The 16441-nt window shown below is 51.4% G+C and overlaps 1 protein-coding gene across 1 annotated transcript; it reads left to right on the top strand.

Moving 5' to 3' along the window:
• Positions 1–646: 646 nt before the first annotated feature.
• CTSD (cathepsin D) lies at positions 647–16407 on the top strand. The gene is made up of 9 exons (XM_041414991.1): positions 647–994; positions 1446–1602; positions 3813–3936; positions 5527–5645; positions 9168–9367; positions 10521–10643; positions 11792–11936; positions 12876–12974; positions 13630–16407. The coding sequence occupies exons 1-9, from the start codon at positions 933–935 to the stop codon at positions 13789–13791; spliced, it is 1191 nt and encodes a 396-aa protein (XP_041270925.1). The 5' UTR covers positions 647–932; the 3' UTR covers positions 13792–16407.
• Positions 16408–16441: the final 34 nt, after the last annotated feature.

Raw genomic sequence — 16441 nt, 5'->3', positions numbered from 1 at the left:
GTTGGTGGGGTGACACCTCTGAACCCTGTTACCACACTCCAGTGATGGTGAAGAACCCATCCTGGTACTCAGTCTGCATTTTGAGGAAGGGGCAGACCTCAGGGACTGCTGGTGGCCAGTGTCCCCCTGGCTCTGCCCTGCACCAGCATCGTTCTCGGTGGCTGCAGGTGGCACAGTACCGCCACAGTGCATTTTGACGGGTGGGAGATGTGGCTTGACATCTCCTACTGGCTCCCCACCACACCTCCCAAAAAAGCTGTGGCCTATGATATGCCCATCTTCTCCACAAACACCCAGCTCAGACAGATTGGAGGGATGAATCCCCCAAACTGGTGGTGTCCTGGTGCCAGGGAGAAACGCAGGGCTGGGGGCTGCCAGGGCCCCTTGGGCAGGGTGCACAATGAAACCCCCGTGGTGACAGTGGTGGCCGAGGTCCGTGAGCAGCCGAGCCCCGCGAGGAACTGGGGGTCTGCTGCTGGGGCTGTGCTGGTGTCCTGCGTCCCCCCCTCTCCACTTCCCTGGGAGAAAAAACGCCAGATAACCTGGAAAGAACAAAAAATGCACCAGCCCCGCAGAAGGAAGTTAAAGGCAGTCCAGAACGGGGCACGCGCGGCCGGGCAGGCATCTCGTGACTGATTTCATGGTGTTTATTCCCCTTTCCCGGGGGCTGAGTCACGGCCCGAGACGCCGGGGGTCAGCCCGGGGAGAGCCGTGAGGCGGCGCCCCCGGCCCCGCTCCCCGCCCCGGCCCGCCCTCACGTGACGCCGCTGGTTGCAATTTTAGACCGTCAGCTGACTCCAGAAATCCGTGGAGAGGGGCCGCTCTGCCTACAAAAACAGGGACGGAAAGCGGCAGCGACGTCGCGGCCTCTCAGCGTCGGGACCTCCAGCCTCTGACCCCTCGTCACTGTCGCCAGCAGCGCCATCGCCGCCATGGGCCCCCGCGGCCTCCTCCTGCTGCTCGCCCTGGCCGGGTCCTGCGCCGCCCTCATCAGGTGAGAGGAGGGGGTTCCTCACTGAGCTGCTGAGCCCCCCGGGTTGGGGGGACATGGGAAAAGTACCCCCGGTGCTGCTGCAGCGGTGGCCTCCGAGCTCCTGTTATAGCCCTCCATAGCGGGTGGCTCCCCCGCCATCAAAGCAAGGAGGGGAAGGTTCGGAACATCCCCCCCATCGTGCGCATGGAGGGGCCTCGCCCCAGCTTCCCCTACACCTGGTGACCCTCTGGCAGCCCGCCGGCCTATCCCCCTTTCCTCTGGCTTTGGGAAAAACACTGAACGCAGCGCGGCGAGGGGGATCTAGCATAGGGTGCTGGCAGGAGCCCAAACCTCACCCACCTCGTACCGGCGTGTCCCCTGTTTCGAATGGAGCCCTGCTGCCCCCCTTCCCTAGGCATCCCTGCCCTACGCACCCCCTCTTAACAGGTGTGTGCTTGCCGTCTCCACACAGGATCCCCCTGACCAAGTTCCCTTCCATGCGGCGGATCCTGAGAGAGGCAGGCAGTGAGATCCCAGATATGAATGCCATCACCCAGGCCATCAAGTACAAGCTGGGCTTTGCCGAGGAGGGTAAGCCCACTCCGGAAATTTTGAAGAACTACATGGATGTGAGTAACAACCCCCCTGCAGACCATCCCCTGCACTGCAACAGACCCCAGCACAATGTCACCTGTAGGGGTACCCATCCCGGGGTGGGGGTGAGACATGCCAGCCTCCCACCAGCCAGGAAGGCAAAGGAGGGAGAGATGTTGATCCTCTAGGACATTCATGCACCTCCGTGGCTTAGTGAGTGCATACCAAAAGGTGCTTCCCATCGTTACTAAATTAAAAATACTAATACTAGTAATTATAACAACAACAAACAAGCGGCTGCCACCCAAGCAGGAGCTTTTCAGTTTGTGACCTATTTCCTTTCCCCTTTGTCACTAATTAACAATCCTAAATAGAGGGCTGCTGACTTACAATCCTTTCTAGCATCTTCTGGCTGTTTGGACTCTACTTCTGGCAAGACAGGGGCATAAAAATCATGCTCCACTCCTTGAGGATGCTAGCTTACTATGGTTCTGGGGATGCAGGACCCTTCCTCTGACTATCCTTCACCTTTTGCACTGCCCTGGGAAAAGCCACCTTTTATCTCCACTTTCTTGTCAGCAACTTAGGGAGCAAAGCGAGCTGGGTGGTGGCAGAAGGAGAAGCCAGATAAAGGGCATGAAGTTTGCCCTTGCCCTGCTGCCAGACACGTGTGGGGTTTACTATTTCAGGGTTCCTTACCGGGCAGTGTAGGATATGAGCATTAGCTGGCAGAATAAAACTGGGCCCAGATATTTAGGCATTAATTCAGTGTACGTTCCCCCTGCTGCCCTTCCCCAGCGGCTCTTGTCACCCAGCCAGCGCCGTCCTGTCCTGGGAAGGGCCACCGGTGTTTCAGTTGGCAGTGTTGAAAGCCAGGCCGAGCGGTTGTGTCACAGTGCTGTCTTTTGCAGCCACAGCTCAGACCGCCACTCAGGGCTGCACTGTTTTCCCTTGTCACAAAGGCACTAATCCAACCTGTGGTGGCAGATAAGGGACCACTGGGTCCCTCCCAGCCTGGCTGAATGAATTTTGCTGCTGAATGTCTTGGGACAACCCTCACTAGCCTGCCTTGTATGCTTCCTGCCCTGGGACCCTTCTTGGGTCTGTGTGTGTGAGAAACGGAGCCCCTGTACCAGGGGTTAGTTTTCAAGCCCCAGCAATAATTACAGAACCACTGGAAGCAAGTGCTGCCTCCCCATTATGGCTAATTGCAATGTTGCAATGGATTGTTAATTAGTTAGTGAGCAAGCCTTGCAAACTAAGCGCACAGGAGGTGAACAGCTTTGATAATCCTGTTTTCTTCCCCTCCCCCCTTTCCCCCCTCTTAATTAAGTACACGTGGGGTTTGGAAAGGCTACTGGCTGACTTCCCTTGCTAGCAGCCTTCTCTCCAGAACCCTGAACCAGCTGCTCACCAGGCAGGACACAGCTCCCTGCCTGTTCGGGAGGACTGGGGAAAAATGAGTCCATGTACCACCTGCCTAGCATTTTCCATTCGTCCTCTCCTCTGTGGAGAGAGGGATACTTTGCCAACAACTCAGCCATTCAAGTTTCTTCCAGTCCCAGCAGAAATGTAGTCTTAGAGCAAAGGTGTATCCACCACATACCTGTGCTACAGGGACTTCCTCCAGTCCTTTACCCTGGAGGCCTAAATCCATTTCTGGTGATGCTGCTGCTCATGCACTTTGCTCCCACCACTCCTCCAGTCTTCCACCTCTCGAGACTGAGCATTTGTTTATTCACCCCCCATTCCTGGAGCTCACCAGCAAGCACCAGCTGTACCTCCACCTGCAGTGGGCAGTGCTGCTGCTCGCTGCAACCCACAGTTTCTCTGCAAACCCACGAGCAAAGCAGCTTCCCAGCCAGTTTCAGCTTTTCAATAACGCAGGTGTTTTGCTTGGCTTTCTTCCATCATTTTTTCTCATCCTTGTAGTGAACTGCATGCTAGTCTGCAGACCTTCCCCCTTCTCTTCCTTCTCTGTCTCCATGCCCCAAATGTCCTCCCCCGCACACACCCATCCCACTTGTCCTCAATTTATCCTTTTCACACCCACTGTAATGAACGCTGGAGGGGAACCTCCCTTCCAGAGGACAAAGGCCGGGAACCTATCGGTGCCAAAACCAAGAGGAGGGCAATGTCTAGATAAGAAGCTGATTTTCTATTCAACCCTAAGAGATTTTTTGATCTTTAATCCCTGCTTTTAGCCAGCTGCTTCTGCTTATGGTTCCCTTCTTCTGCCTTGCAGGCCCAGTATTTCGGTGTGATTGGTATTGGAACGCCGCCCCAGAATTTCACTGTGATCTTTGACACTGGCTCCTCCAACCTCTGGGTGCCATCCGTGCACTGTTCCATGCTGGACATCGCCTGCAGTAAGTGTCACAAGTGCCAGAAGCTGCTAAACAGCTTCTCCTTCCCTGCAAAATGCAGAGACTTGTATCGCAAGAGGAGAAACTGAGGCAGCAGCATGAAAGGACTTACCAGAGGCTGATGGGCTTTTTAGGGTGAGAGCTGGAAATACAATCCCAGCTTCATTAGTCCTTTCCTGGGTTTCTTTGCCAAGTAACCCCTATACAGGGCCAAATCTTCCCCAACAGCTTCAGCCCTACAGCAGGGGAGCAGCATCATCGGCTGTGATGTTTCTCCCCAAATTATAGACCAATGCTGCTGTTATCCCATTGCGCAAGGCTGACTTTTTTTAAGTCAGCCTCTTGCCAGATCTGATAGAAACTGTCCTAGTTTCTGGTTTATTGCTGCACAGAGCATGTGTGTGCATGTTTATGGAGTTATAATTAACGAGAGCCAGGTAGGCACAATGAAATGAGAATGTCTTAGGGACTACAAGTTGGTTTTTTTTATTCTGTGGCATTCATTCCACAGCTGAAGATGTCAAACCTGGCTATGGCAAAATGCCATTCAAAAGCCACTGGTTGTGCTGCTTAAGCAAAGTGGGGAAACCTGTGGAGTCAACAAATGCAACCATGAAAGGCATTCCACAGTGCTCATTGGGAGTAGAGTAGAAATTTGGACTTCTTTTACACAGGCCTTCTCTTTGCATATGTGAAGTGAGATTTAGGACACTGACAGGGTGGTGAGGTTCAGTCATGGGATGCCTAGGGGGTTCCTGATTTGTAGCAGGGAGATGGTTTCTCAAGGCAGTGCCATGCCCGGGAGGTGCTGGGACCGAAGGGCTCGTTTTGTGAATATACAAGGAGCTTAACCTCCTGCCAGACTGGAATCCAAACTGGGACCCAGACAGCCTAGCTGGGAAACTCCTTGTGTAGCTCTGTCACATTGTGTAGGGCTCGGCTGGTTCATCCTCAGCTGCTGGCTGCACCACTCAGCAACCAGCCATGGGACTGCGCTGGCCAGCTCGTGACTCGGGAGGAGTCTGGGGAGGAGGAATCTGCCTGCCCATAAAACCAGGGATATCCTACAGCTCCCAACCCAGCCAAGGGGAAAAACAGCTTAGACTAGGGGAAAGCCCTTCTCCTCTGCAAATAAAAGAATATTTCTAATTCTTTCTGTACTAAAAACAATATTCGAAAAATTTCCAGCTACTCCTGTAAAAGAAACAGATAAGTCCATGAGGTGAAAATGTTCCTGCCCAGAGTAGGCTATATTTAAAGCCACCCTGGTTCTTTATGGCATGTGGAGGAATACATTTTGCTCTGCTGACTAACACACCACACCAACCACATAGCCTCTAGGCTTTTAATACCCAGTGGCCAAATCGGATTTAACAGCCTGAATTGGATCTGCCCACCTAATTCCCCAGACACTGGAAATGCTTTATTAAGCAATCTGGGCTCATGAAACCCTGCATTCAGGCCCATCTTCTCATCATTGAGTGTCCATTTGTGTGGATAAACTGGATGGTGTGGGGTTAAGTTTTGGGGAACTGTAGGTGTAAAGGAGCACTAATGCTGTGTGTCCCCTTGTGTCCCCTTTCCCACCTGCAGTGCTGCACCACAAGTATGACTCTGCTAAATCCAGCACCTACGTGAAGAACGGCACCAAGTTTGCCATCCGCTATGGGACAGGGAGCCTTTCCGGGTTCCTCAGCCAAGACGTAGTCACGGTGAGTTACCACTGCCCCAGACTGCTTTCAGGAAGTGCTCGGAGCTCTTAGATTTCAATGGATCTCCTTTCCTGAGTGTCCTACTCGTATAGAACATCCTTCTGTGCTGTGTTTCCAAGTCCTTTGAAATGACTGACTTTGTAATGATGACTGTAAAAGGGAGCAATAACCATGGCTGGCTGAGAAGGGAGAAGGTATTGATCTGCAGGTCAGCAGGCTTGGAGTGGGGACTGCTCACATGGTGTCCCTGCAAATATGGTCTCTGGCCATCCCTCCAACCTTTTTTCTGGTGACCCCAAAACTTAGCAGCCCAAGCATATGCCAACACCACTTCACAGACTGCTGGTGGTGCCCAGCTTGTTGTTGGCCAATATCCACACATTAGTGGATGCCCACATGGGCAGCTGCCCAAACACAGACCAGAAAAGGTCTCTTTACTGCCCCATCCTGGTCTCACGTCAAGAACTGGTTCTTACGCTTATACAGGCTGGGTAACACCCTGGGGAGAGGTTCTCCAGCAGTGTTCAGGGTGCAGTTTGAGTTAGCTGGGTGGTAGTTGCTTCACAGTTTGCTTTTCAGCAAGCAAAGACTGAGCTTTCTGTCCTGTGAAGGACAAGTGCCTTTCATGAATTCCTCCCAGGTACAGATGCTCGGGAGAGTTTGCCAGTTGCCAAACATCAGGGGTGCGTGTGCTCGCAGATTACTCGCTCTCCTGGCAGGGGATAAGAGCATATGTTTGCTTTGCAGGGGAGGAGAAACAAAGCAAAAGTTTTGAATAAGCACATAAATCTGGGGATTTGGACGTTTCTGTTCAGGTTCAGCTGAAAAGTATTGGCTTACCAATTTCATCAGAATCAAAAAGTATCCAGGAGAAGCTTAAAGTCTGTGACTCTTGCAGGATGCACTCTTTAGCCCATCCTTACAGCATGAAGATTTCAGGCTAGCCTGGAAGCATCAGTCATTGCCTCTATGCTGCATCCAGAGATGCAGTAAGACAAACATCAAACTTCATTGTCCTTAGAAAGTGTGGGCTTAATGCAAGGGCTGAAATGAGTCAGAAAGAAGATTGCCGTTTTTTCTCTTTTTGCTGGTTTGTAATTGTCACCCTAGTGCCTGTTTGCTGATTAGTTCTCCACTTCCCTGCAGCTCAGAGGAAGGATTTTTTGCCTCAGTTTGTTTGGGAAGTGGGGATGGCTCTTGTCAGACAGCATAGCTTGTAGCATTTGTTTTCTGTCTGTGCAGAAACAAGAGAAACCTCTTGCATGGAGCTGAGCAATGTTCGACTTGTAGTAGGCAGGAGCAGGGGTGACTCTGAGGGTCAGGGACCTTCAGCTTGGACACAAGGATGCATCCTCTGATGCACAACATGTTGTAGGCAAGCTCCCAGTCAGCTATAGTGTTGAAAGAAAGACATTGAAATAACCTTCAGGGTGTCCCTCTTGGCTCCAGCCATGCTGGTGGGTGAAAGCAGCCACAGCAGCCTCTGCTAGCACTGATATCTGACCAAAGATGCTTGTTGGCAGGTAGTCCAGAGTCCCTCAGCCCTAGTGTTTTTTTGAGAGGGTGATGAGCTCATGTTGAACATCCTCTCTCGTTTGCAATGCCCTGTAGCGCCACACTCCGCAGTGCTGCTTGCTCTCCAAAGAGCAGCAGGTTCAGCCAGCCCTCTGCTGCTCAGACATCTCATCTCTTTATCACAGCCCAACCTTGGGATGTCCTTCAAGGACAGCAGAGGAAACTTAGCTGACTATGGGGCACAGTGTCTCTTGCATGACTGCAGTGCAGATACACTGTACAGGAGATTACTTTCCTTGCCTCTCCCTTGTGCCTCTACATCCCAAGCCCTGGTACCAAGCTGTGCCTTAGAGGCCCTCACCTTTTGGCCTTTGCCATCCAGTGCTTAACTGCTGGCTGAGGCCACAAACAAGGCCAGGCGAGCTGTGGAGCGCTGACGCCTGTCTGCAAAGTGCTGGAGTGTGCCCACCACACAGCCATCCACTGGTCATGATTTTTGGTTGCTCAGTGTTGAGGCAAGAGCCAGCCAGGAGACAGAGACGAAGGATCTGTGACCTGGCAGGAGCACTCTGCTAAAGATAGTCTTGGGTCTCAGCCCTGCTGAGGACCAAGTGCAGGCAGGGTCTGCTGGGAATCCATGACTGGGCAGAAATCTGCCTCCCCCTTGGGATGTGCAAGCAGAGCAATATTCAAACAAACCTGACACTCAGTGTTATCAGTCCATTGCATTTTACTTTAAGTAGAAGCTTCATTGAACTGAGGATCAGTGGTGCCAAGGGGTGGCTTTTGTAAACCTGGAGTGTACAACTGGGGCAGGCGCTGGCGAGCGGATGCATTGCTGTGTGCTTTCCCCCCACATCCTGCCCTGTGGCTTTTAGCTTTCGCAAGGCTCGATCGCCCTTTCCTAGTGCAGTCCTCCAATGCCATTAAAGGCAGCACTGCTGTCCCAGCCTTGCACTAGCCCTGGGGGGATATTAGTAATTTACAGGGATCGTTATCTGCCATCAGGTAGGAGAGGCCAGCTTGTCAGTCCAGCCTGGCTCACTACAGGGCTGCTAGCTGCAGGCTGAGAGGCTGAAATTGTCCTAGTGTGGATGCTAAAATTGCCTGTGGTCAGCCAGAAGCTCACAAGCCTCCTGAACTGCTAGAGCCAGAAGCCAGCAGATGCATCCTGCTCCCCATCAGCAGAGCTATCCTCCTTTCTCTGATCATCTTCTTTCTGGGGATCTGCCCTTGGAAGGCGTTTCAGCTTTCCGGCGGGGAATGCCAGTCCTTCTCATGGCTGGCAAGGGAGGTGACCTTTGAATTCTCAGTACTCTGCATGCTATTTTCGTGCTTCATGCTCAACCTCACTTTCTTGGCTGGGTCATCTCCGCTTTCACGGGAGGTCTCTGCAGGCTGGTGGCTCTTGCAAGAGATTCAGCAATGTCCCGGGGATGTTTCTTATGTGGGGGAGATCACAGGGATTGTGGGCAGAGGTGGGAGGGATTTGTGCTCCCAACCAAGGATGGGTGCAGCACCCAAGGAGGTAGGATACACAGATGACTTATAAGATGTCCAGAGTGGAGAAGAGGATAAAAAGAAAAGCACAAGAGCTTTTCAGACTGGGAGGAAATGATGAAATAGGTGATAGAGGAGGAAATGGAGGAGGGACAAATGAATATGGGTCCTCTGTGCAAAGAGGAGGGCCTGCAGAACAGCAAGGCAGTGCTGGGGCACTGCAAAAGGCTAAAGGGATTCTCCTGCCCTTAGAAGTATGCTGGGCTTTGCAGGGACTTGGGAGGTTCCACTGAGCCAGAGTTGCCAGTCTCTTCCCCTGACAAGAGTGGCACCAGGGTATCTGGTTTCTGCAGCTGCCTACAAATGCAGTGGTGGAAGCAGGCAGGAGTGTGGCAGCACGCTGAGGGACGTGCTACAGCCTGTGTTCAGTGAGGTTCTGTTACCCAGGTCCCCTGAGTCAGTTTTCTTTACAATCTGCTTTTCCCTTCTCTCCCCATCTCCCCACAGCTTGGTGACTTGAAAATCCTGGATCAGACCTTTGGGGAGGCCACAAAGCAGCCAGGCATGACATTCATCGCTGCCAAGTTTGATGGCATCCTGGGCCTGGCATTCCCAAAGATCTCTGTGGAGGGTGCCGAGCCTTTCTTCGATAATGTCATGAAACAGAAGCTGGTTGAAAAAAATATGTTCTCTTTCTACCTAAACAGGTATTGTTGAGTTTGGTGGCACACCTCTGGTTGCGAGGGCAAGGCCAGTGGGCTTTTCTCTGTTTTCCAGTAGCACCTCTTGTCATCTGCTGTTTTACACTCTGGACAGCACTTCCCAGTTGAGGAAGTCACAGCAAGTTCTGCTTGCAGGAGCTGTCAGGCCAAAATCTCTTGTGTTTGCTGTTATGAAGTAAGGAGAAGGGAAGTAGAAATGCAGTTCTTTTACTGATAAAAAGCTGGGTGGATCTGTGACCAGATTTCTTAACTGATGAATAGACAGAGGATGTTTCCAGAGGAAAGAGAAATAAAAATAAACAGGGCTGTGATCATGAGTTTGATATTAGTGCAGTCCCCTTTAGAGAGGTAAACAGCCCCAGTCTGCTGCCAAAATCCATAAGCCATGTGGTCATCACCATGTCGCCTCCTCGGCAAAGGTGTCCCCCCAGCAATCATCACTAATGAGCGGGCCAATGCTCTAACCACTCTGGGAAATCCTCCTCTGCAGCTGCCAGCACCTTCCCACCCGCTCCTGCTCCCCACAGGACACCCCATCAGTTTTCTGGCACCACAGCAGCGACTCTGAACTACTTCAGCCCAAAAAGTAGCATGCCAAGAGCAGGTAGGGCAGAGAGGGCTGCTGCTGGCCATTCAAGCACCAGCCCTCCCCCATCACCATATTTCTTCCCATCTGCTCACCAGTCAGCTCTTATCTGATGGTAACCTTGAGGATTCACTTCAAGGCTGCTGGTTGGTAGAGTTGAGGGCAGATAACCTAACCCTGCAGCAGCTGTGACCAGCCCTGCATAGGCACTTTTTACAAGCTGATTTAGGAAGTCCCTGTGTCAGTGCTTAGTTCCCCTTTGCCATCCCACTTCCTGCCATGAGTTTCTCCAGGTTTCTGTGAGAAAGTACCAGGTGAAAAGCTGCAGGTTGCTTTGGCTGGGCCAAAATATTCCCATTTCCCCATCCCAGCCTATCTCACAGTATCTGTCCTTATATTGGTAGAACATAGCATGACATAAGTTATGTGTCTCCAGTACTGTTAAAGCTGTGCTTCACCTCCAAGCACCCCAGCAGGTGTTTTGGGAGGCACTTGAAGCAGGTTGTTCTCACCCTGCCCTTGATGTTCACAGGTTTGGGTATTGTTTTTCAGAGATCCCTCTGGTGTCCCTGGCGGTGAGATGGTCCTGGGAGGAACCGACCCCAAGTATTACAAGGGCGAGTTCAGCTGGTTTAATGTGACACGCAAGGCCTACTGGCAGATCCACATGGACTCGTAAGTTCCCCATCCACCTGACTACATGTATGGGGTCACATGTGCTGACAGCACATGCCTGAGGCTTCAGTGAGATCCTCCTCGAAAAGGAATCATCCCTGCAACACATCCACACTACAAAAAGCAGATTAAATCCCACCCTAGGGCTGGGTTGTTTGTCACTGGAAGGAGACAAAAGGCAGAAGCCGTAAGGAGATGTTCTGCAAAATCCTTTCCTCTTGTTTGTGGCTTGACCCTTGACCTTTGAAAGGATGCCTGCTGCATCCCTGCAAAGCAGAGAAGAATGCCAGTGTGTCCTCCTTGCAGGCAGGGCGAGCCCCATAGATTAAGCCCCAGTTTTTCTCAGCTCTCAGCAAGGCCTGAGCTGCATGGCTGTCCTGCACACCGCTCCGGAGGAGCAGGATGAGGCCTCAGGAAGCCAGCCCTTGACTGAAGGGCACGGCGCAGCAATCAGCGCGCATTGTTGGAGGCAGAGGGGAGGAGAGCCGGCTGAGCTGACGGCCGCCAGCCCCACGTCTATTCTGAGCTCTCCCACGTGATGGGAACTTAAAAGTGCCCTGTGATCAGAGTGTGTCCTTTTCCTGAGAATTGCATCCCTCCCCAGTGTGGCGTTTCAGTTCTCATTTTCCCCCAGAGCTGCAGCGTTGGCAAAGTATGGCAGACCCTTAGCTAGAAGGCTTTGTCTTTCTGCACTGCTGTGAAATGCAATGCGGGCGAGGAAGCCAAGCAACTCCTGGCTTGCCTTTCCTCTGCACAGGAACCCTTCCCTTGCCCATGGCTGTAACACCACCCCTTTAACCCTTTTTTTTCTGCAGTAGCACAGGCCATAAAAGTCCGTAATTCATTGTCCTTAGCTCTCTCCCATGTCCATTAGCTATGACACTAGCTCTGGAGTGCAGGTAGCAGGCAGGGTACGCAGGCAGCATCCAGACTCTGCAGAAATGCAGTTACACTTCAAAGCACCTGCTCAGTCACGAGCAGACAACAGCGAGCCGGGGGGTCTGAGTTGGTGCTGCATCAGTGTTTCTGAACATCTGTCCTTCCTGGGTGTCTGTTACAGCCCTCCCTTGCCTGCCTGCATACTGCTTCCTGCAGTCTTCTCTGGGAGGTCTTTAAGGGTTGTCTAATGTCTGGGCATCTCTCCCCAGGGTGGAAGTTGCCGATGGGCCAAGCGTGTGTGAGGGGGGCTGTGAGGCCATTGTGGACACAGGAACTTCACTCATCACTGGCCCCACCAAAGAAGTGAAGAAGATACAGGAGGCCATTGGTGCAAAACCACTCATAAAAGGCGAGGTGAGGCCAGGCTGAAAATGTGGGGGTCTATGGCCATCACAGCACCTATGCTTGCACTCTACTTTGTTACCCAAATGCTTGTTGAGACCCTAGTCTTTTGCTCCCTCTCATCTTTGTTCTCAGCCTGTGCTCCTGGAAAAGCCACTGGCACAGCAGGGACCCCTTCATCTTTTCACCCTGGGCAGCATTCACTACCTGCTCATGCTCATGGTAGAAAGCCCAGCTCCCGTGAACTTTGGGAAGCTTTGAGTCACCTCTGCCACCCATCTCTGGAAGGTGGAAGAGAAGGGATCTGAGTTGCAGCTGAGACGAAGGATTCACATTAATATGAGTCCAGAGACACTTTAATAAAAGTATATTTCATGCAAATGGCAACCCTTTGCATGAAAGTTTTCAACTATCAAAGCTAATATCACAAGACTCTCTTCCCTCCCTAAAATTGTGGAAGAATATGGATTATAAAGACCCTGTTGAAAAATGCCTGCTCTGAAAGTCCTCCCGAATCAGAGCCATAAGCATTTGTTGGGGTTTTCTGCAGTGTCAGAGACCCCAAGCTGCAGCAACAGTTGGCTTAGACCTGCCATCATCCCCAAGACTTGCCATTGCTAATGAAACTGGTTTTGTCCTTGTACTGAGCCACAGCTGCCTCCCCTCTGGTAAATACCCCCAGCCATGCTACATCAGCTGTGGCACTCTGGGACTCAGCAAAGCCAAAAGCTGAATTGCAACATCCTTTGGCTCTGTGCCCATCCATAAAGCCCTCTTGCCCCTCAGCTTGGAGCCCTAGGCAGGGAGCAGCCTGCTTATCCCAGGGCGAGCTTCTGCAGTCTGAGCTGAGCTGGTTTAATGAAAACCACAGCAAAGATATGACTGTGCTCAAGGAAGACTGTGGGAGAGTGTGGGAGGTCCAATCTAAAGCCTTTACTGTTGGAATTTCAGTACATGGTCCCCTGTGAAAAAGTGCTGACGCTGCCTGTCGTCTCAATGAAACTAGGAGGGAAGTCCTTCAGCCTCACAGGAGACCAGTATATCCTCAAGGTATGTCCAGGCAGATTTATCCAGCCTTATGCTTCTTCCCCAAGGCCTGGCTTTTGCTTCCACTACAACAAAACACAAGAGCAGCCAAATCAGTGCTGGAGCTGGTGCTCAAGAAGAAATCTAAAAGGTTGGGGTGTCAGGGAGGTGGCACTGCAGATGGATCCAGGTAACCTCATCAAAGTCTCACAGAAATAAGACCCCATGCATAGTGCTCGTGAGGGATAGCAGGGTGTTTAAGGAAGGTGAGGCAAGCTGTTGCATCACTTCAACAAACATTTAGCTCTTTTCTGCTGTATTCTGGTGCCATGAGGCCAGCCTTATTATAGCAGGGGCCACCAGCCTGTCATTTAAGCCATCAGAATCAACTTGCAAGGACCATCTTGTGCAGACCTTCACCAATGGCTCTAATTCAGAGCTGTGTGGGCTGGGAGGTTTGTGGCCATGTGCAGCTTTGCTTGATGCTTTAGTGCTTAAGGGAGGGGGAGCTGGGTTTGCAGTCATAGAAGCAGTGGGTTGGGAGTCACTTTTGCAATCTGTGGATCTCAGTTTGGGAGAGGCTGAAGCAAAGGCAGCCTTGCAGGTGTTCTTGCCAAGCCTGCAAGGTTGAGGAAAGGAAACGGCCTGCTTAAATTGAAGCTCTCACTCTTTTTTCTAGATTGGTGCACAAGGAGAGACTATCTGCATGAGTGGCTTTTCAGGCCTGGACATCCCACCCCCTGGGGGCCCTCTCTGGATCCTGGGAGATGTCTTTATTGGACCCTACTACTCTGCCTTTGACCGTGATAACAACCGCGTTGGCTTTGCCACAAGTGCCTAAAGAGCTGCCCCCCACTGCCTCTGCCACACACACACTTAAAACACACACACACGGGAGCTGTAGAGAAAGGTTACCAGTATTAGAAATCCAGTGAGTGGAAAGGAGAAAAGAAAAAAAAAAAAGGAAAAAGAAATGGAACTAGATTTAAAATTACATGGGAAATAGTTATTAGTGCCCTGCTAGCTACTTTTTCCACTCTGAGTAAGTGGTCCTGGGAGGTCTCTAGCTGACAACTCCAGCTGGAGTAGTCCCTTGCTTTACTGCTAGGTCTTCCAGTAGTTCTTTTTGAGAATGATTCTCAGAGCTGAACAAGGCCCTCTCACATCTCCCAGCACTGGTGTCCTTCCTGGAGGGTGGGGGGAGGCAGCTGGCTGAAGCCAGCCCCTGGCACATCTGTTTGTGCAGAGAGGCTGTGCTACTGCTCTTGGGTTTGGTCTTCTGTGCTGGGGGAGAGGGACAAGGGAGGGCTGTCCTGCACATTAGTTCTTACTGCTTTTTCACTCCTGAAGTAGGGGAGTGAATGGCCTGGGAGAATCTGTCTTTGTGACCCCTCCGTGGCAGGTTGAAGCAGTAACCAGGAGGTCATTTCTCAAGGAGTTTGTGCTGGTTTGGTCCTAGGAGAGCATGTCCTGAGTGCAGTGATGGGGAAGCACGGTAACGTGCCCAGAGGATGAGTTTCAGAGCCTAAGGGCTGTGGTGGTGTGTTTTGCTTAGTGATGGCATTAGTGAGAGGGCTGGGAGGCATGGTCCACATCCCCGACATAATGGGACATGGGTTTGTAGGGGGGCTCTAGACAGTGGGACTTTTCAGTCAGTATGAATATTAAGGGGGTCAAGATAGGTTATAATAGAGGTTACTTGAATTCAGGGCCATGAAGGTCCAGCCTTCTGCTGAGCAAAGTCATGTGGCACAAGTTCTCTTGAGTTTAGTGACCTTCTCCCAGGTTCCCCAAACACCAAATCTTCCCAGTTTCAACCACAGCCAGCGAGTTGAGAATAATGTTTCCTGAAGCAACTAAGTGAAACAAGCTGAAATCATACTGGTAAAATCTTTGTTTGTCAGCCACATAAGAGCTTTTGGAAACATGATTCACAGCATTTTGAACTGCCCAAAACTCAAGAGACAGTTGGCAGAGCCAGCAAACCTCCTGGGCAGGAGGATGCCATGGCAGCTGCTGGACTTACATTCACTTTCCCTGCTGCCCTGTCCCAAAATCCAGCTGCTTTTAACACCCTCTGTTCCTGCTTTCCACTTCACTAACACTGGTGAGGTCTGTTCATGTCCAGCTGTGTTGCAGAGAGTGAGGCACAATCCTGCTTCAGATTTAGCTGATTTAGCTGTGCACACAGATCCTCCCAGAGAGCCGGGATCTGCACATGTGGAGCCACTTGCTGGGCTGGCACTGGTAGGCAAACACTGGTGGAGCTGGGAGGATGATAAAACTAGTTTTAAGCAGTACTGGAAAGCAGAAGAGAGCCTGCCAAGAATCCCAGGCCTTGTGCTGGGAGTAAAAGACTCTCTTCATTTTCCCAGTGTGCTGGATCAGTTCCTGAAGTTAAGGGAGTGGCAGCAGATAAGGAACAAAGCTTGGAGTGGCAAAAAGATAAGATCAGTGGCGGCCATGACCTCAAACCAGGTTAAACAGATGGCAAAATCCTGGCTACCCACAATTCACTGATAATCCTGCCAGCAGTAGCAGTGGGGCCAAGAAATTTTTTGAGAAAGGTCTTTGGGCAGTGAAAGAATAGACAGTTTTGCCTAATGGAATAAGCTTGGCATTATAACCATGCTTCACCTTGGAGGGGTCTGGCATGGACAGTGGGGACAGGCGTAGGCACACATGGGACACATGCATTGTCCCCTGCAACCCCAGATGTGACAAGTGCTGCTCCCCAAAGCTTGCTTCTGCCTCCTCATAATCTTCACCTGGAGCTCTGCATCTGGACACCAAAGGACATCTGTTTTAGACTGGCCAGAGAGCAGTAGCATGTTACCAAAAAAAAAAAAAATCTTCACTAGCTGCTCCAAAATTAGCAAATATTCAGCACCTCTCCAGAGACCTTCAATTTCACACCAGTTAAGTTCCCCCAGCTCCTCCAAGTTGTGCTACATCATTTCCCAGCTGCAGGATTTCTTCAGCATGGGAAGACAGAGTTGGCCTCTTGGGTACCTGCTGACCAGACCTGATGTGAGGTGGAAGCTTGACACGGACCTGGCAGTGGCTTTTGAACATTTTCAGCATCGAAGTGGGATGTGCAGCACAGCCTCAGATGGAGCCCTTGGGCCGTGGCTGTGCTGGGCGTGCGCTGCCTCCCGCTGCCTGTGTGTCCCAGCACAGTGACTCCAGGTGGGACTCCAGGGTCTGTCAGCAGGCAGGAGGCAGCTGCCTGGGAAAGCATGGCCCAGAGTGATGCCCTGAGTGACACACTGTAGGATAGGCTGGAGGACCAGTTCACTGCAGTCTTCCCTGAATAGGTCTCCTCCCCCTGTTCTGTTATTTGCATTTTTAAACCCATCTCTAATCGTGTGACTGGTTTTTTAAAATTATTTTGCTGTCAGAATTAATTGTCTCTTCATAGAAAATTGAAAAGAAAATACAGTATTTTCCCCATTAATTCTGAGAGTGGTCATTCCTTTTGCAGTTTGAGA

The sequence above is a fragment of the Onychostruthus taczanowskii genome, unplaced genomic scaffold (genome assembly GCF_017590055.1).
Source record: "Onychostruthus taczanowskii isolate IOZ18803 unplaced genomic scaffold, ASM1759005v1 scaffold49, whole genome shotgun sequence".
In the NCBI taxonomy this organism is placed as follows: domain Eukaryota; kingdom Metazoa; phylum Chordata; class Aves; order Passeriformes; family Passeridae; genus Onychostruthus; species Onychostruthus taczanowskii.
The sequence above is the reverse complement of the archived record's forward strand: the minus strand, read 5'-3'. Positions and strand labels throughout refer to the sequence as shown.

Bases quoted from the DNA above. Each gene is read 5' to 3' on its own strand.
- CTSD (XM_041414991.1), top strand. From the start codon at position 933: ATGGGCCCCCGCGGCCTCCTCCTGCTGCTCGCCCTGGCCGGGTCCTGC. The intron at 5,646-9,167 runs GTGAGTTACCAC...ATCTCCCCACAG, and splicing joins TCAGCCAAGACGTAGTCACG to CTTGGTGACTTGAAAATCCT. The intron at 11,937-12,875 runs GTGAGGCCAGGC...TTGGAATTTCAG, and splicing joins AACCACTCATAAAAGGCGAG to TACATGGTCCCCTGTGAAAA.